The following is a 17,427-nucleotide window of genomic DNA, read 5'->3' on the forward strand; positions in this document are numbered from 1 at the left end:
CGACTCCCCTCCCCCAAGTCCCTCCTCCCTACCTTTTATCTTAGCCTGCTGGACAAACTTTCCTCATTCCTGAAGAAGGGCTTATGCCCGAAACGTCGATTCTCCTGTTCCCTGGATGCTGCCTGACCTGCTGCGCTTTTCCAGCAACACATTTTCAGCTGCTATATAAAACAGTCTCACCTAGACATTAAACATGCTTAGAAAGCTTTGAAATACTCCCAGCCACTATTCAAGGAATGTAGTTCTCAGATTCCCAGATCCATGTCTCAAATTGTCAGAGTGCAATGCAACAAAGCAAACAAAAAACATTCCCACATAGCCACCCCTTTGCCTTGACCTCTGACAATCACATGATCCATTTAGATGCTTTAATCACAAAAGTGCTCATATGACTTTTTTTAAGACAACAGAGCTTTTTTCAAAAATTTTGTAAAGTATTTTCCTTTAAAATATATTTTCTCAAAACCAATGAAGCAGAAAAATACTCCTTTCTCTTCATAACACAAGTATATTATTAAATGTACACATTGCAATTATTACTTCTACTTTAAGTAAAAACAAAAGAATCTGTTCAAAAAATTGGCTAGGGTTTAATTCTCTCATTATAGAGAGGTCTGTTAAAAGTGAAGAGAACATTTGAAAGTGGCTGTCAGAAGAGGATTAAAAGAGACAGCAACTTGAAGGGCAGCTAAAGCAATTACCAAACAATGACAGTTATTTCACTATAATAAAAGGTGGAACTGTATAATCAAGAGTTAGCCAGGCTCACATCATCCACCGCTTCTACTTGGATAGAGGTTACAGATATGAATGTGACTGCTGCACCTGACAAGGTTACTGAGCCTGAATCACCAGGTAAATAAAATAGATACACAATGTCCAAACACCTTGATTTCCAACATATCTTGAATAAGCATGTTATTTCACTTTAGATACAGGGAGATCAACATTGGAATTGCCCATTTCACGAATCAATGTGGTCATTCAAAGACCAACTTAGATGTTGTGCAAAAGGATTGTTTTATTGAACAAGAGTTAGTGATGAAAAAATACAATCATGAGTGGCAAGTGTACTCCCCAACAACAGGATCTTTTAGGTTTATTGTTTTTATCTGTAAACACTTCTCAACATTATCGTCAGCACTCAGAGGTGGGTTTAATGATGGATGAAAACCTGTTGGAATCAAACTCCTGAGAACGTTGAGGAATAGGAAAAAGCATTGCTTACATATTTAATCAGGCAGTATCGGTTAACCTTGGATTCATATCTGAAGAAATACTTGAAAAGGAGCTCATGTACTGGAGGCATGAAAACATTGTTGCATTTGTGTGTAATTGAGCAAAATGTGCACCAGCTTTTGGGGGTGTTTTTGAAAAGTTTGGCTTGCCACATAATGGACATTGTTAGAATGCATTGCTAAGTTTAACCCATTTCTTGCCAACCACATACAAGGGACAGCACAGCGTCTCAGCAGTTAGCACTGCTGCCTCACAGTGCCTGGGACCCAGCCTTGGGTGACTGTGTATAGTTTGCACAATCACCATATCCGCATGGATTTCTCCCACAGTCCAAAGGTTAGGTGGACTGGCCATGGGTAAGTTGTACGTAACATGCATGTTAAGTGGATGAACCATGCTAAATGCAGGGTTACAGAATCTGTGTGGGTTGCTTTTCTGAGCATTGGTGCACAGTCAATGGGCTGAATGGTCTCTTTCCACACTGTAGGAATTCTATGATATGCAATGTGGCGGGAGCAGTGGATTTGTGAAGCCTTCTTCTTGTTGTTAGAAATGTGTTCATCCAGTTTATGGCTGAAAAAGAAGATCTATTTTTGGTTGTCTTGAGTAAGACAGGAGGTCTCACCTACCTCCTGTAAAAACGCCATCCCTTATTCCCAAATCTTCTGCCTCCGACACATTTATTTGCAGAATAACCAATTCGACTTCAAAAAGTCCCAGATGGCCTCCTTCTTCCATGATCGCAACTTCCCATCCCACGTGGTTGACAATGCCCTCAAGCGCATCTCCTCTACTTCACGCACCACCCTCTTGAACCCCACCCCTCCCAACGCAACAAGGACAGAGCCCCCTGGTCCTCACCTTCCACTTTCACATCCTCCGCCAATTCTGCCAACTCCAAACGGACTCCAACACCAAAAATATATTTCCCTCCCTACCCCTATCAGCATTCTGGAGAGACCATACCCTCTGCGAGTCCCTCATCAGGTCCACGCCCCTCCCACCAGCCCACACCCCACTCCTAGCACAATTCCCTACCACCCCAGGAAGTGCAAAACCTGCGCCCACACCACTCCCCTCACCTCTGGAGCGTACTCAAATAATTTTTTAGTCCGGATTCCCCTGTACAAAACATCTCTCGAAAAACACGTGCAAAGCACCTACAAAGGTTACTTCAGACATTGCTGACATTTGTGGTTTAATTGCTGATGCTCTTACTCACTTTCATACTAATGACAGTGAAACATGTGACAGAAGGAAGGAAGCTGGCATTCTGCAAGAAAAAACGGGGGAATTAAGAGTTTGTGTTCATGTTAGAATTATTTGTTAACTCTATTCCACATATGGAAAGCTTTACATTATCTTACTTCTTGAAAGAAATCAGAGAAAGTTATAATGGAATTGAACTCAAAACAACTGTACTGTTTCTCATTTCATTAAGGTAATCTGCAAGGGTTCTTTTACTATCAACTAGCAACTTTTCAGTTATTGTGTTGGCGGGAATAGGATGTTAGTGATGCCTTTTAAAGGAATTGACATTGTGAATGTATTTACTTTTAGGACAAGAATGATGGAAAGCAAATATGTTTGAGGAAGGTTTCCCAACCCAGGAGGTCATCAAGAAGGCATTGCTGACTTTTGCTCCTAATGACATAGAAGTGACTTGGCAAGCAGCACAATGACATGAGCTGAGATGACAGAACAGAAGAATGCTATCAGCACTGTGACCAGGACCCAGAATGATACACACAGAGAAATATCAGTACTCAGGCATTGAATCATGAAATTGACCTTGGTACCATGGGACTGACAGATACTATTCAACCACAACAGAACATAATGCCATATCCTCGAACACCTTCTGACCCAGTGTCATTGCTAATGCCCGGCAGCTGAGCGAGACATTCACAATCATTAAGATAATAGTCTGTAGGTCAGTGTTTGAGGAAGTACCTTCCCAAGTCCCTTTGGTAGTAAGTTAGCAGCCTTCCATCTCATGAACTGCTACCATCAGTGAAGACGTCATAAGAAAACTGGACCAAACAAACAAACAGAGTTAACTTGGTCAGGATTGTGGAGAATAAGAATATAAAATCCATAAGACATAGGAGCAGAATTGGACCATTTGGCTTATCAAGTCTGCTCTGCCATTCAATCATGGTTGATATGTTTCTAAACCCCATTCTTCTCCCTTCACTTCTTTTATATTGCTAGCTAGCTTACCCCCATATTTCAACTCCTTCCCCCTTACTGCTTTTTAGTTATCCTTTTCTGGTTTTTAAAGGTTTCCCACTAATTATCACCACACTACAGTATATACTTTTTCTTTTGCTTTAATGCATTCGTTGTTGGTCACAGTTGCCTCTTCCTCCCCTTAGTAGCTTTCTTCTTCGTTTGGATGAATTCCTGTTGAACGTCCTGAATTAATCCCAGAAACTCCTGCCTTTGCAGTTCCACTGTCTTCCCCATTAGGGTCTCCTTCCTGAATTGAATTCATTAAAAAAAGTTGAATGATGACCATGAAACCATTGTCAATTGTCAGGAAAAAAAAAACAACCATTTAGTTCACTAACATCCTTTAGGGAAGGAAATTGTCTTCTTTATTTGGTTTGGTCTACACGTGACTCCAGGACCTCAGCAATGTGACTGACCCTTAACTGCCCTTTCAGCCTTTACACATGAGCAATTAATGTTAGCCTAGTCAGCGACACCCATATCCTGTGAATGAATTTTTAAAAAACTAATCACATAGAATGAATGTTGTCTTGGCCAGAAAGGTAAAAACTAAAGTTTACTCAGAAATTATGCTGCCAGTTAAAATTAATTCATCCAAGAACTCTATCACGTGACTAAAACTTCTGGCCTTTGGAAAGAAAAAGCTTTAACTGTATATTTTTATACCCTTGATTCAGTTTGGTAAAAATCAATTTGCTGTTTACATCAAGTCAGTCTGCTAAGCATCGAACTGGTAGCATCTCAGTCATACCGGAGAAAGTGAGGACTGTAGATGCTGGAGATCAGAGTCGAGAGTGTGGTCTGGAAAAGCACAACAGGTCAGGCAGCACCAAGGAGCAGGGGAATCGACTTTTCAGACATAAGCCCTTCATCAGGATTCCTGATGCTGCCTGACCTGCTGTGCTTTTCCATCACCGCACTCTCGACACCTAAGTCATACTCCACGCTCAGCTAAGACTGCATATAGGTGAAAGTGATGGCGAAAGCGATCTGCTGTGCTTTCCAGCACTACTCTAATTCTAAGCCTGCATATAGTCTAAATCTTCAAAGTATAACGCTTGAAGGAAAATGACAAACAGTGGAAAACTACATAACAACTTTAAGCCTTTGTCAACTTCAAAAGGAATTCCGCACCTTCAGCCAATCGTAGTCACCGGAACTTGAATGCCAATTGAAAAGAGCCTTCACTGGACACTGACCTTCTGGACTCAGTCAAACATCAAGTGAACTATTGGCCATATTGTCAAATTACCTTTAAGTTTTCTTTATTTCTTTTGTGTTTGAAAGTGTAAAGGAAAAAGCATTTCTTTGTTTTAAGATGTAAAGAGTTTATATGAAAAGATGTCACAGCCTATTTAAAAACAAATAGCAGGAGAAATTAAAAATCACCTCTACTTATGATCAGAAGAGAATAAAATAATTCAAATTAATTCTCCCTGGTGTCCATAATGTGTCAGCAAAAGTGGGATGCTGAACCAGTGAGTGGAGTCAGGGGTCATAGGGTCGGTCAGACAGTCTCAGGCGAGGAAAAGTGGCTGCTGCTGAGGCCAAGTGGATGTTCTATAGAGCAGCCAACAAGGGCCCTATCTGTGAGCCACAGAATGTCTGACTTAATAGACCCACAACTTGAGCCCAGAGGGAGGCTGTCAACCCTCACCAGACAGCTCCTAAATGGACAGACAGTCTACACATTGCTGATAAAATGCAGGTGGTGTGGTATTTTCTTAGGTGACCACTCCTAGTACATTTATTTCCACCGCTATAAGATTGTGACACTGAATGAGGGTTGTTTAAGATAGTTTGCTGTCACCAGTCCTCCTTTGTCTTTGTTTTATCTTGGGCCTATCTAATCCTTAGCGGTAGTCTATACACCACTAAGATGAGCATGTACAGAAAAGGCACTCTCCCTGAATAACAAGTTTAATCCACAATAGCAATAAGTACAACCACATTTGGTCAGGCACAATTACTAAAACCTTAAGCAGCTGGTACTGATACATCTGCTCTCTTCAAAAGCTACAGTAGCAATTGTTGCCTCTCCCCAAAATCTTTGACATCTTTAGAATCAATGGAGCCAATGCAAAACGAACAGTAACCCTGTTCGGAACCATAACCTCCTACAATAAATGGCAGTGGACAACTAAGTGCCTTTAATAGGTCTTGCAGGTCAGAACCCCACCCCCGACCAATGCTACCAAAGAGCTGAAATGGCTTATGCAATTTTACCAAATCTTGCTTCACCTCTCGAAAGTCTGTAAAATGCTGGCTATTGTCACCTTTTTAGGCAATGTAATGAAACAGAAAAGTATCGCTAGGCTATTCATCCGGAAACCCTAGTGATGTCCTGGGGATCCAGGTTCAAATACTGCCAACGGCAGATGGTTGAATGTGAATGGCAAATAATATGTGAATTAGAATTTGAATGATGGTGATAAAACCATTGTCAATTGTTAGGAAAAACTCATCTGGCTCACTAATATCCTTTAGGGAAGGTAACTGCCATCCTTATCTAGTCTGGCCTACACATAACTCCAGACCCACAACAATGTTGTTGGCACTTAACTGCCTTCTTGGGAATAGGTGATAAATGCTGGCCTGGCCAGTGGTGCGCACATCCAGTGAATTATATTGTTTTTAAAAAGTCCGCCCACCTTTTATGCTATTTATCCTTCACTGACGGTTTTAAGCACCTTACCCTGCAGACATTAAGAAATACCATCAATTCCTTTATATGATTGATGTCCTAGAAAACATGCTCCAACAGTTCAGGAATGAAAACTCTCACAGTTACATTGGAATTCATCCATCACAAATATCCTAGGTAAGAAATCAATCTAACCTAGTTGACATGAAGTGTGAATATCAATAACAGTACGAGCTGGAATCTGAAAACACTTCTTAATTATCTTCAGGTATTGTTTCGATTGGCAACATGCAAGTTTAATATATTTGCATCAGGAACATGGTAGATGATGTGAAAAGGAAGCAAAGTGGTCAAAAGATAATAATGACGTTATGTGTGAGCTGCATGCAACTGTTGATACAGAAATAGTATTTTAACAGGAGTAGTAAATTAAGAATTTTTCTCAGCCATGAATCAGTGGTAACACCGACAACTCTGGGATATGTTTTGATTTCGCTTCAGACTTATATAGTGAAAGTGCCTCTCTGCTGACTGTAAGGACCTTTGAGAGCTGGGTCTTTTAAAATCTAATGTATCGCTTCCTGTGCGTATGACCATGACAACAACTAACTACAATAATACAAGTTCGCAATCTCAGACATGGAAACCAAAATAGGCAACTGAAATGTTTCAAATGGTGCAGATTGTATTCATTTTTGAAAGTTATGATTGGATGTTGAATTCTACAAGCTGTAGTGAAGTTAGTTTTATGTTATGCCTCTCCACGGTCAGCATTCTGTGGGGAATATTCTCTCCTTAATACCCTGGTCCATTTCTCCATCATTCCTGACATTTCCTCACTTCCCTATGGCACCTTCTTATGTAATCACAGAAGAAATAACACTTGCCCATTCACCTCCTCCCTACTCACTGTCCAAGATCCCAAACACACTTTCCAGGTGAAGCAGTGTTTCACATATACTTATTTCAATTTAGTCTATTAATTTGTACTTAACAATGCTGTCTTCTTTGCATTGGCAAGATCAATCACCTTCACCCAGTCCAAAGGAATGATCCTGACCTCTTGGTTTCTTGCCATTTCAATAAGGCTTGTTCTCATGCCTACATTTCTGCCCTGGGCCTGCTCCAACAAAGTATAATACAAGCTTGAGGACCATCACCTCATTTTCTGCTTAAGCACTTTACAGCCTCAAGGTATTAATATTGAATTCCATTACTTCAGGCCACATGATGTCCATTATCCATTTTTCATTTATTCTTCCTCCATCGCCCTCAGCCATGATTTGTTTATGTCTTGTTTAGAAAAGAAAGTGAGGTCTGCAGATGCTGGAGATCAGAGATGGAAATGTGTTGCTGGAAAAGCGCAGCAGGTCAGGCAGCATCTAGGGAACAGGAGAATCGACGTTTCGGGCATTAGCCCTTCTTCAGGAATCCTGAAGAAGGGCTAATGCCCGAAACGTCGATTCTCCTGTTCCCTAGATGCTGCCTGACCTGCTGCGCTTTTCCAGCAACACATTTCCATCTTATGTCTTGTTTACTTTGCTCTTTTCAGTTCTGAAGAAGAATCATACCAGATTCAAAAAGCTAACTCTGTTTCTCTCTGTACAGATGTTATCAGGCCAGCTAGCTTCTCTGTGATCATGTCAGATTTCCAAGGTCTGTAGAATTTAGCTGTTTATGCATATACAAAGTATATACAATGAAAGGTAAATGCATAATTTCCATGCACATTTACCAAAAGGTGCACATTCTACTATACTGAAAATCTTCAATTATTCTTTTTATTCTTTAAAAGTGTACTTTTGTTGCAACTTATCCTTTTATTTAAAGGAAGTAATAATGAAAGCAGGTAAAGAGACAGGTTTTACATTAAACTCAAATTTGCAGATCATATAAATACTAGGTCTGAAAACTTTGGAGCTAAGATCATGCAATTTGCATTCATCCTTGGGATGGAGAAATTACAACATGGTTCAGATTCTGGACCTGATCGAGATTGAGTCATATTTACATTGACCTTTAGATTGTAGATGGAGACATGAGGCCAGATCTTTCATTTGGCATCGCAGCAGACTTCTTCTGCTCCATCCCCACCGAATTTCCCACAATGAGAGGCACGTCAGGAATAGTTTCTAAACTACTTTGAAAAACAAGATCATCATTTAAAGCCATGACATTGAATAATGATGAATAAAGTACCAAAAGGTGTGTCTGTAGGGTGATAGAGGGTTTCAGCATAGCAGAGAAAAACCTAACATTGAAAGGGAAATAAATTATAATAAAAATTTATTTTTAGTTACCATAAAGCAGAATATATTGAGAAATGGAGTGAGCCACTGCAAATAGGATTGGACGATGGTGTAACAACTGATGCTGAACTGGCTGTGGTAAAAACAAGTTTTGCCTGAACCTTTACCTAGGAGTGGATATACAATTTATTTGTATGGTTAGTTCTTCAGAAGACTAAAGAAAATTTCAATAGGATATTGATTAGTCAGGGGCATGGGCTAAGAAATGGCAAATGGAAGTTGATGCCATTAAATGTATGATAATGCTCTTTATTTTTATTAAAGTAAGTATACTTTGTATGAAGCAGACTCATTGCTTTAGAAAAGCAGGGGAACTTAGTGATATAGGTTTATAAAACATTAAAGGAAGCATCATTGTTAATAAGGATATAAATGCTATAGACTGAATTTCATGGGATGCCATGATCCCTGTCCCATCAATCCTTCAGATAGCCAATGCTAATGCCCATTTGTTTGTAATCATGCTGAGAGCAAAGGAAGCAGCAGAACAGGACACTGAAAAGAAATAGTAAAATGTAAAATATCTGGAATGATAAAGAGAGAGCTGGGAAGAGCCCATCCATCCAGGAAAAATAGGTCTCTCATTTTGACAATTCAAAGGCAGAAGACCAATCTCAGTGAGCTGCTGGCCAATCAGAAGTACGAATCAGTATTAATAGGGACTGAGGGTTAATAAGGCTGAGGGACTTGAGGCTGTTTTCATTGGAGAGAAGAAGGTTAAGAGGTGACTTAATAGAGACATATAAGATAACCAGAGGGTTAGATGGGGTGGACAGGGAGAGCCTTTTTCCAAGTATGGTAATGGCGAGCACAAGGGGGCATAGCTTTAAATTGAGGGGTGATAGACATAGGACAGATGTCAGAGGTAGTTTCTTTACTCAGAGAGTAGTAAGGGTATGGAATGCATTGCCTGCAACAGTAGTAGATGCGCCAACTTTAAGTGCATTTAAGTCGTCATTGGACAAGCAAGTGTAGCTTAGATGTGCTTCAGATTGGTATGACTGGTCAGCGCAACATCGAGGGCTGAAGGGTCTGTACTGTGCTGTAATGTTCTATGTTCTATGTATGTTAAGAGCTGAAGTGGTAAGCAGCATTGGATTGTGACACAAATGTTTGGATGTCTTGCCAGCCCTCCATGAAAGACTGGGCAGCCAGAATTTGAGATGCCATGAGGGTAGAGGAAAACTTGTCCTCAGAGCTCTACAGTGGGCCTAGAAAGTTCACTGGGGGATTTCTTGGACCCCAACCCAAAAACCAACCTGGAGGAAAACTTGCAGAGCTGGTCAATATTATGGGCCTCTGCCTGTTAAATAGTCTTTTGAACTCATTCATTGAATATGGATGTCACAGGATGGGCCAGCGTTTGTTGCCCATCCCTAGTTGGCCTTGAGAAGGTGATGGTGACCTGCCTTCTTAAAACACTGCAGTCCATTTGGTGTAGCTACCTCCCCAGTGCAGGTAATGAGGGAATTCCAGGATTTTGACTTAGCAACGCTTAAGAAATGGCAGTATATTTCCAAATCTGGAGGGTGAATGGTTGGGAAAGGAACTTGTAGCTATTCAAGTTTATTTGCTGCCCTTGTTCTTCCAGATGACAATGGTTTCATGTTTGTAGTGTGCTCTCCAAAGATCCTTGATGAATTTCTGCAGGGCAAACAGAAGTAATCGTTCTTGAAATAACCGTTCTTTAATTTCTCAGTGACGTTATAGCCAAATCATGCTGCCGGAACACTCGCTATCTGAGAACTACCTGTATGTGGTCATTTTTTTTCCCTTTATTCATTCACAGGATGAAAGCATCACTGACTACAGCAGCACATTGTCCAAAGGGCAGTTAAGAATCAACCACATTGCTGTGAGTCTAGAATCACATGTAGGCCAGACCAGGTATGGATGACAGTTTCCTTCCCTAAAGGACATTAGATTAGATTACTTACAGTGTGGAAACAGGCCCTTTGGCCCAACAAGTCCACACCGACCCTCTGAAGAGCAACCCACCCAGACCCATTCCCCTACATTTACCCCTTGACCTGACACTATGAGCAATTTAGCATGGCCAATTCCCCTAAAATGCACATTTTTGGGCTGTGGGAGGAAACCGGAGCACCCGGAGTAAAATTGCACATTCTCCCCGGCAACATGGGGAGAATGTGCAAACTCCACACAGACAGTTGCCTGAGGCGGGAATTGAACCTGGGTCTCTAGCACTGTGAGGCAGCAGTGCTAACCACTGTGCCTCCCATTAATGAACCAGATAGGTTTTCCTGGCAATGGATTCATGGTCATCATTAAGCTCTTAATTCCAGATTTATTTTGTTATTGAATTCAAATTTTACCATCTGCTATGGCGAGATTTGAACCCAACCCCCCAGAACACTATCTAAGTCTCTGGATTAACAGTCGCATGATAATACCACTAGGCCATCCCCGCCCCATGTTTGAGGTACATAAGTGGCCAGGTGACCAGCTGGATTCATTACTTTGAGACTTCTTAGTACTTTGATGCAAGTGAGTGGCTTGCTTGCCTATTTCTAGAGACAAAAAAACTGCAGATGCTGGAATCCAAAGTGGACAGGCACTAAGCTAGAAAAACACAGCAAGCCAGGCAGCATCAGGAGGTGGAGAAGTCGTGTTTCAGGTTCAATCCTTCTTCAAGACTGGTGGTGGGTGTTAGGTAAGCTGCAGATAAAGGGGCGGAGCAGGATGGTGAAGTGGGGATAGGTGAAGGCAGGTAGAGGGTACGACGTGATTGGTCAATGGAAGGAATGGATCCGCTAAATGACTGGGAGGGGAAGGGGCTGGGAAGGGAGTCAGGGGCTGGGAAAGGAGGTTATTTGAAATTGGGGAACTCAATGTTGAATCTTCCAGGCTGTTGGCTGCCCCAGGCAGAAGATGAGGTGTTGTTCCTTTAATTTACTGTTGGGGTTCATTGTGGCAATGGAGTAGGCCAAAGATGGTCATGTCGGAAAGGGAGTGAGAAGGGGAATTGAAATAGGCAGTGACTGGGCCTGGCTGAGATGCTTGGCGAACTGTTCCCTAAGTTTACATTTGGTCTCCCTGATGTAGAGAAAACCACATCAGGAACACTCAATGCAGTAAACTAAGTTTAAAAAGAGGCAGGTGAACCTTTGTCTCTGCTGAAAGGACTGTTTGGGGCCCTGGATGGAGGTGAGGGGGGTTGGTGTACCAGCAGGTTTTGCAACTTTTCCCGATTGCAGAGGAAGGTACCTGGGGGTTCAAGAAGATTGGTGGGGAGAGTGGCGCAAACCAAAGACTGTCCCAGGGAATGGTCCTTGAAGAAGGCAGAGAGAGGTGAGGAGGGGCAGATGTTCTTGGTGGTGGGGTCTATTTGGAGTTGACAGAAGTGTTTAAGGATGATGCGTTGGAGGGGGAGACTGGTGGGGTGGTAGGTGAAGACAAGGGGGAGTCAGTCTTATTGTGATTGGAGGGATGTATTAGAGCAGTGGAACGGGGAATGGAGGTGGTGCAGTGGAGGGCTGTCTGGATGACAGAGGGAGGAAAAGCACGTTGTTCAAAATAGGCGGACATCTGGGATGCTTGGGAGTGGAATGTCTCCTTGTCCGAGCAGATGCGGAGGAGTTGAAGGAATTGGGAGAACGGGATGGAGTTCTTGCAGGATCCTGGGTGGGAGGAGGTGTAGTCCAGGTAGTTATGGGAGTCCGTGGGTTTGTAGTGAACATCCATCTGGAGACTGTCACCAAAGATGGAAATGGAGAGGTAAAGAAAGGGAAGGCAAGTGTCCGAGATGGACCAAATGAATTTGAGGGCGGGATGGAAGTTGTGGGCGAAGTTCATCAACTGCTCCAGTTCAGCCTGGGTTCAGGACACTGCGCCGATGCAGTCATAGATGGTGGAAGAGCTGGGGCACAGTGTCTGTGTAGGTACTGAACAGAGACTGTTCAACATAGCCGACAAAGAAGCACGGGTAGCTGGGACCATACGGGTGCCCGTGGTGTCCCCCTGGATTTGGAGGAAATGGGAGGAGTTAAAGAAAGGCTATGAAGGATGAGGACCAGTTTGGCAAGGCAGAGAAAGGTATTGGGGGAGGGGGAGGGGGACTGGATAGGTCTATACAACAGTCTCTCTCAAGATTATCTTCATTTGATTAGTTTCAGAAAGTTGTTGCAGATTTTTGTTTTAATCCATCTCCCCATTAATTATCAGTTTGACAGCTTCAATGTGTACAGAGCACCACTTTGTTCACTTAACTCAGGGGTTTACACAATCCCAGCAGTTTTTTTAGGTTATAGTGAAAGACAATTTAGGCAGGCTCATCATAAAGCAGACTATTACAAGCTAGTCAATTGCAGTATTTTATCCTTTGTAACAAAGTTGGCATGTTTCAAAGATCCAAATTAAGGGCTAATTTATGCTTTGCATTGTCTGCTTCTTGGACTCTTAGTGAGAATTTCATTGACAGGATTTGAAATGTGGTGATGTGGAAAATCCTTCATATTTAAGTAGACATGATTATTTAAATATGGAAAGCATTCAGGATAGTATTTCCAACTAATTTGTTTTGGCAGCAGAGATCGGGGCCTCCAAACTGAAACCTCTTTCGTTTTAATTGCTGTTACTTTAGGTTGGCTTCTTCACTGTATACTGAACGCTCAAATAATGAAGAAAGATAGATTTAGTCTTTGTGGAATTTTCATCACTATGAAGGACTGAGGATGCAACAGGTCAACAGAAACAGAAGTTCCTCTCCTGTCTTCACAAAATTTAATTTGAATTGTTAGTGTGTTGGGATGTCCCCGTGTCCCCATGTAACCTATTACCAGCTAAGATGACCCAATGATAGATAGCTTGAATCCAGTGAGGTGAATCAGGATACTGGTTTCATGCCTTGTAGTTCACTGGATCATTATAAATGAGGTCAAAACCCTCAAAATGGTGCTGAATCTTCAATACTGGCTCACTTCACTGATAAGCTGATAACATGGTCAAACAGCTGATTATCAACCTCTAAATCCTTCCAACACCCAATGGAGGTCAGCAAGAACCATGAGGTAGATGTAGCACAATAGCTTCCTCATGTTAAAATACTTCACATTGCAGTTTCTTGCCATGAGCTAGTATTATCCACATTATGGGGAACTGATCCATGCATGCATACACATTGAGGTCAGCCATCCAAATGTCAAAATCCAACTCTCTGAATAGTAGTCAGACCACAGCTAAAGTACTATGTACACTCTGGTCATTGAATTATAGGGAGAATAAGACTGCACTCGACAGGTATGGAACAGACTTACAAGGATATCGCCGAGAATGAAGAATTTTAACTAAGAGTAAAGATTAAATAGACTTGGGCTTGTTTTTCTTAGAACAGTGGAGGGTGAAGGAAAACCTAATGGAAGTCTATAAAATGATGACTTGTCTAGACAAAGAGGACCAGGAATGACCTACTATCCTTAGCAGAATTCAATAAGCAGAGGGCATAGATATATAGTAATTGATTGAAAATTATAACAGTGTAGAAAATAAATATTTTCTTCACAGCATGGTGGGGGTGAGAAAGTTACTGGTGAAAGGATGGTAAAGAACCCCTGAATGCATTTAGAAAGTTACTTGGATATGCACTTGAAATAGTGTAAACTATGTTCATGTATCTTTCTCTTCCATGAGGTCATTGTTGGAAATACAGAGAAAACCCAACTGCTGTGCTCCCATTCAATTTTCTAATATTTGTTTTTTTATATATACTAGTTGCAATAGTTCCTTTCCTTTTTCATAATAGGTTGTCACAATAGTTTTGTTAAATTTGTAATTTAGCTATTAAAATTGAACTAATTAAATTGTTTAAAGGATGATTTAATGATAGCTTTCTCTTGACAGTGTTATTTAAACTTAATCATATAACAAGCTCGTTAGCAGGTAATATTACCCTCAGGATTCTTGCACACAGCTTTGCAATTAACCTAATATCTTATAGACTGAACATGAAATTGATTTTATTGGTGAATTATTAAGAACTTATAAAATACAAGGAAACACTTTTATAGCAAAACCTGTTTTTTCTGCACCTGATATTATAGTAGGAATGGGATGACTGTGTATTATTGACTGATAAAAGAGGGAAACACAAGATTTTCTTAGAATAAATACTGGAATCAATTACAAATCGATGACTCCTGGTAGTTTAATTACTAATTCAATATGTTCCATTTTATTTTTCAGTTATCAACCTAATGTCTGCCCGACTACCCGATGAAAGAATGATATAATCTTCATGGATTACAATAAGCTAACAAAAAATTAATTTGGTGCAAAGGCAGACTATGCCCTTATGTGTCCATAGAAACTGCTACAGATTACTGTGAAATCCATTATTTCTTTGGATAAAACAATGTGAGTAGAACTCAGATTTTGAATATGTGCATTGATACATAATAATTATTCCACTAAAATTATTTTTTTAAATCCACAGTATAAATTGTTCATTAGCATGTCTATATTATATATTCCTCGTAGGCCAAAAACTATGGTTTCACTAATTCACAGATATCATAAAATTCATAGTAAATACGTAGAGGACAATTTTAACCCTATTCACAGTTAAACTATCCAGACCATTAAACCACTAGAAAAGCTGAATCCAATGTGCAATTAACAACGTCTTTAAGAATGCAGTTTTTATAAAGACAGATTATACTTTCTTGGAAATTCTGCTTATCAATATCTTTTGTAGTTGCTTCATGGAATCAATTTCATTTTTTTCATGTGCAAATAATATTATTGGCATGCGGTTGGGAAATATTTAGAAGAATAAAATGCTTGTTTTATAAAATTTCTAAATGTACTCATTGTAGAAACATTCTAAAGTTGTGATACTTGTATCCACACATCCCATGCCTCATAATAAATTACATAATTATATATATTTTCCTTATTTCTTTCAATTTCATTGGTTATTTTCTTCAGCATTTTATCACATAGGCTCACAGTGTATACTTTCTCAATATTTATGCAGAGTATTTGGGCATTGCTGGGAGGAATTGCACTCATTATCCATTCCTGGTTGTTATTGAGAAGATGGCAGAAAGACTTCGTATCGAACCATTGATGTCCATGTGCTGAAGGAACTCTCACAATTATGTAAACGTTAAATAAATCAAGGATTGTGTCTCAGCAACTATGAAAGATCTGTGATGCATAGGCTAATGGTATGATTTGGAGGAGAATTTGGAGAAGATAGTATTCTAATTCCCCTACTGAATTTGTCCTACTAGATGACTGAAGTTGTGTCTTTGGGAGAGGTTATCAAAGTACTGCCAAGTTAGTGAATTACATCCTGTAGATAATATACTTAAGTTAGGATAAACTGATAGTAGAGAGAGGAATATTTAAATTGGAGGATACTTTAATGGCCCAGATGCAATCAAACTTCTTTAGTACTGTTCAGCTAGACAAGTGGAGAACATTATATCACAATCTTAACCTATGCCTTGCAGCTGATGGAGAGGCTTTGAGAGTTTGGAAGTGAGGCACTCGTCACAGAATATTCAGCTTCTGACCTGCTTGAACAACCATAATTTGTATGTTGTGAGCCAGTTTTGCTTCTGACAAGTTCTGAATCAAATATCTGTGTTCATTCCAAGAAACATGTGGCGTAGACTTATTAACATAAAGTACTGTGGTTGCAAGCCAAAAAGGTTATCATTAGGCTAAAACAACTTTGCATGGTGTCAATGCAGGCAAGGTAATGCTCAACTGAAAGTGATCTTTACACATGTATTTTCCATAGTGAACTGTAAATATATCTGAATACGTTATGGAAAATCATTATAAATACTTAATGATATTTATTTTAATTGTACTTGAAACTAAATTTCAGTACTGCACATATTATTATTATTCACCAACAAAAACCATTATGTTGTGGTGACCCTGAAAATTATTTAGGTGTCTATAAGGCAGATTTGCTATTTTTTTCTTTTGAGTAAACATATGTAAATGAGTGAGTTTTTAAAAAACTTTTTTAACTTTGCACACTGAAGAGAGGTGGTGGGAGCAGAGGAAAAGATACATTAAATGTTTTGGGGACATCTTATGCTATGTATGGGTGGAAATGAGTGATCTTTCTTTTTTTAAACTTTGCACACTGAAGAGAGGTGGTGGAAGCAGAGGAAATGATAGATAAAATGTTTTTGGGATATCACATTCTATGAATCGGTGAAAAGATAACTAATTTGAATTAGCTCAAACATGATCATTATTTGCAGCATAACCATTTCTAACACTGAACAATAAATACTATATAGGAATGAAATAAAACTTTCAGATTCCATTTAAATCATTACTGGGCTTCCAAGTCACATTCAAAACTTCAATTTATTCTAATCAAATTTTACTAATTTTAGTTAACTTTGTAAGTTGTATTTTTTCACTTTAAAGGTTTCCAGTAGGTGGCACAATTTGCCACAGAAATACAAAACACCGTCACAAAACAGCAAGTGCAATAGTTACTCTGCAAAATACAGCCAGCAAAGGCACCTTGAAAACACATTGACAATGAATTTTGCAATTCTGATCGGGTCAGTTTCATTTGTTCTGTGGTAACAGTTAATTAATGGATGGCTAATCAGTGTGGCTAACTGCAGGGCAAATAACCTACATAACTGTCATATTCATAATTGCTGAAACAATTATCAATTTAATTACACCTATTTTAACTTTCCTAACTTAGCCAATGTGGTACCTTGCAAGGTTTCTTTTCCCCCATTGTTGTTCCAGAACAGTATCATCTGAAAACATATGGTGCAATTTCCCCTGCTTGGGGTGGAGAGAACAATGGCAAGATAAAGTTGGGTACATTGGTGAAAATGAAAAAAATTGGAATTTCAACATTGAGAAAACGATATTCTGATTTTTCCCTTAATCTTTAAATGGTAACTTCAGATTCTTACGACTCAGGAAATGAGATTATTAGCCCAACTTGTCTCATTTATAAACTATTTCCAACTCTCCTCTCCTTCC

At 39.9% G+C, this 17,427-nt stretch overlaps 1 protein-coding gene across 4 annotated transcripts in view; it reads right to left on the reverse strand.

Moving 5' to 3' along the window:
- The window catches only part of tmem37 (transmembrane protein 37), a 22,277-nt gene extending 5,055 nt beyond the window's left edge, over positions 1 to 17,222 (reverse strand). Inside the window, exons 1-3 of one of the 4 annotated variants that reach the window (XR_006312160.1) lie at positions 17,150 to 17,222; positions 9,687 to 10,071; positions 8,136 to 8,255 (exon numbers count right to left, since the gene is read on the reverse strand). Coding sequence is in view for 1 of the 4 variants with exons in the window: in XM_043693989.1 (XP_043549924.1) it covers positions 2,462 to 2,467 (6 nt within the window). In the remaining 3 variants the exon portion in view is untranslated. Of the gene's footprint in view, positions 1 to 2,461; positions 2,483 to 8,135; positions 8,535 to 9,686; positions 10,072 to 17,149 lie in introns of those variants that run through there. The other 3 variants (XR_006312159.1, XR_006312161.1, XM_043693989.1) reach the window with 3 other exon arrangements.
- Positions 17,223 to 17,427: the final 205 nt, after the last annotated feature.

The sequence above is a fragment of the Chiloscyllium plagiosum genome, chromosome 7 (assembly GCF_004010195.1).
Source record: "Chiloscyllium plagiosum isolate BGI_BamShark_2017 chromosome 7, ASM401019v2, whole genome shotgun sequence".
NCBI lineage: Eukaryota > Metazoa > Chordata > Chondrichthyes > Orectolobiformes > Hemiscylliidae > Chiloscyllium > Chiloscyllium plagiosum.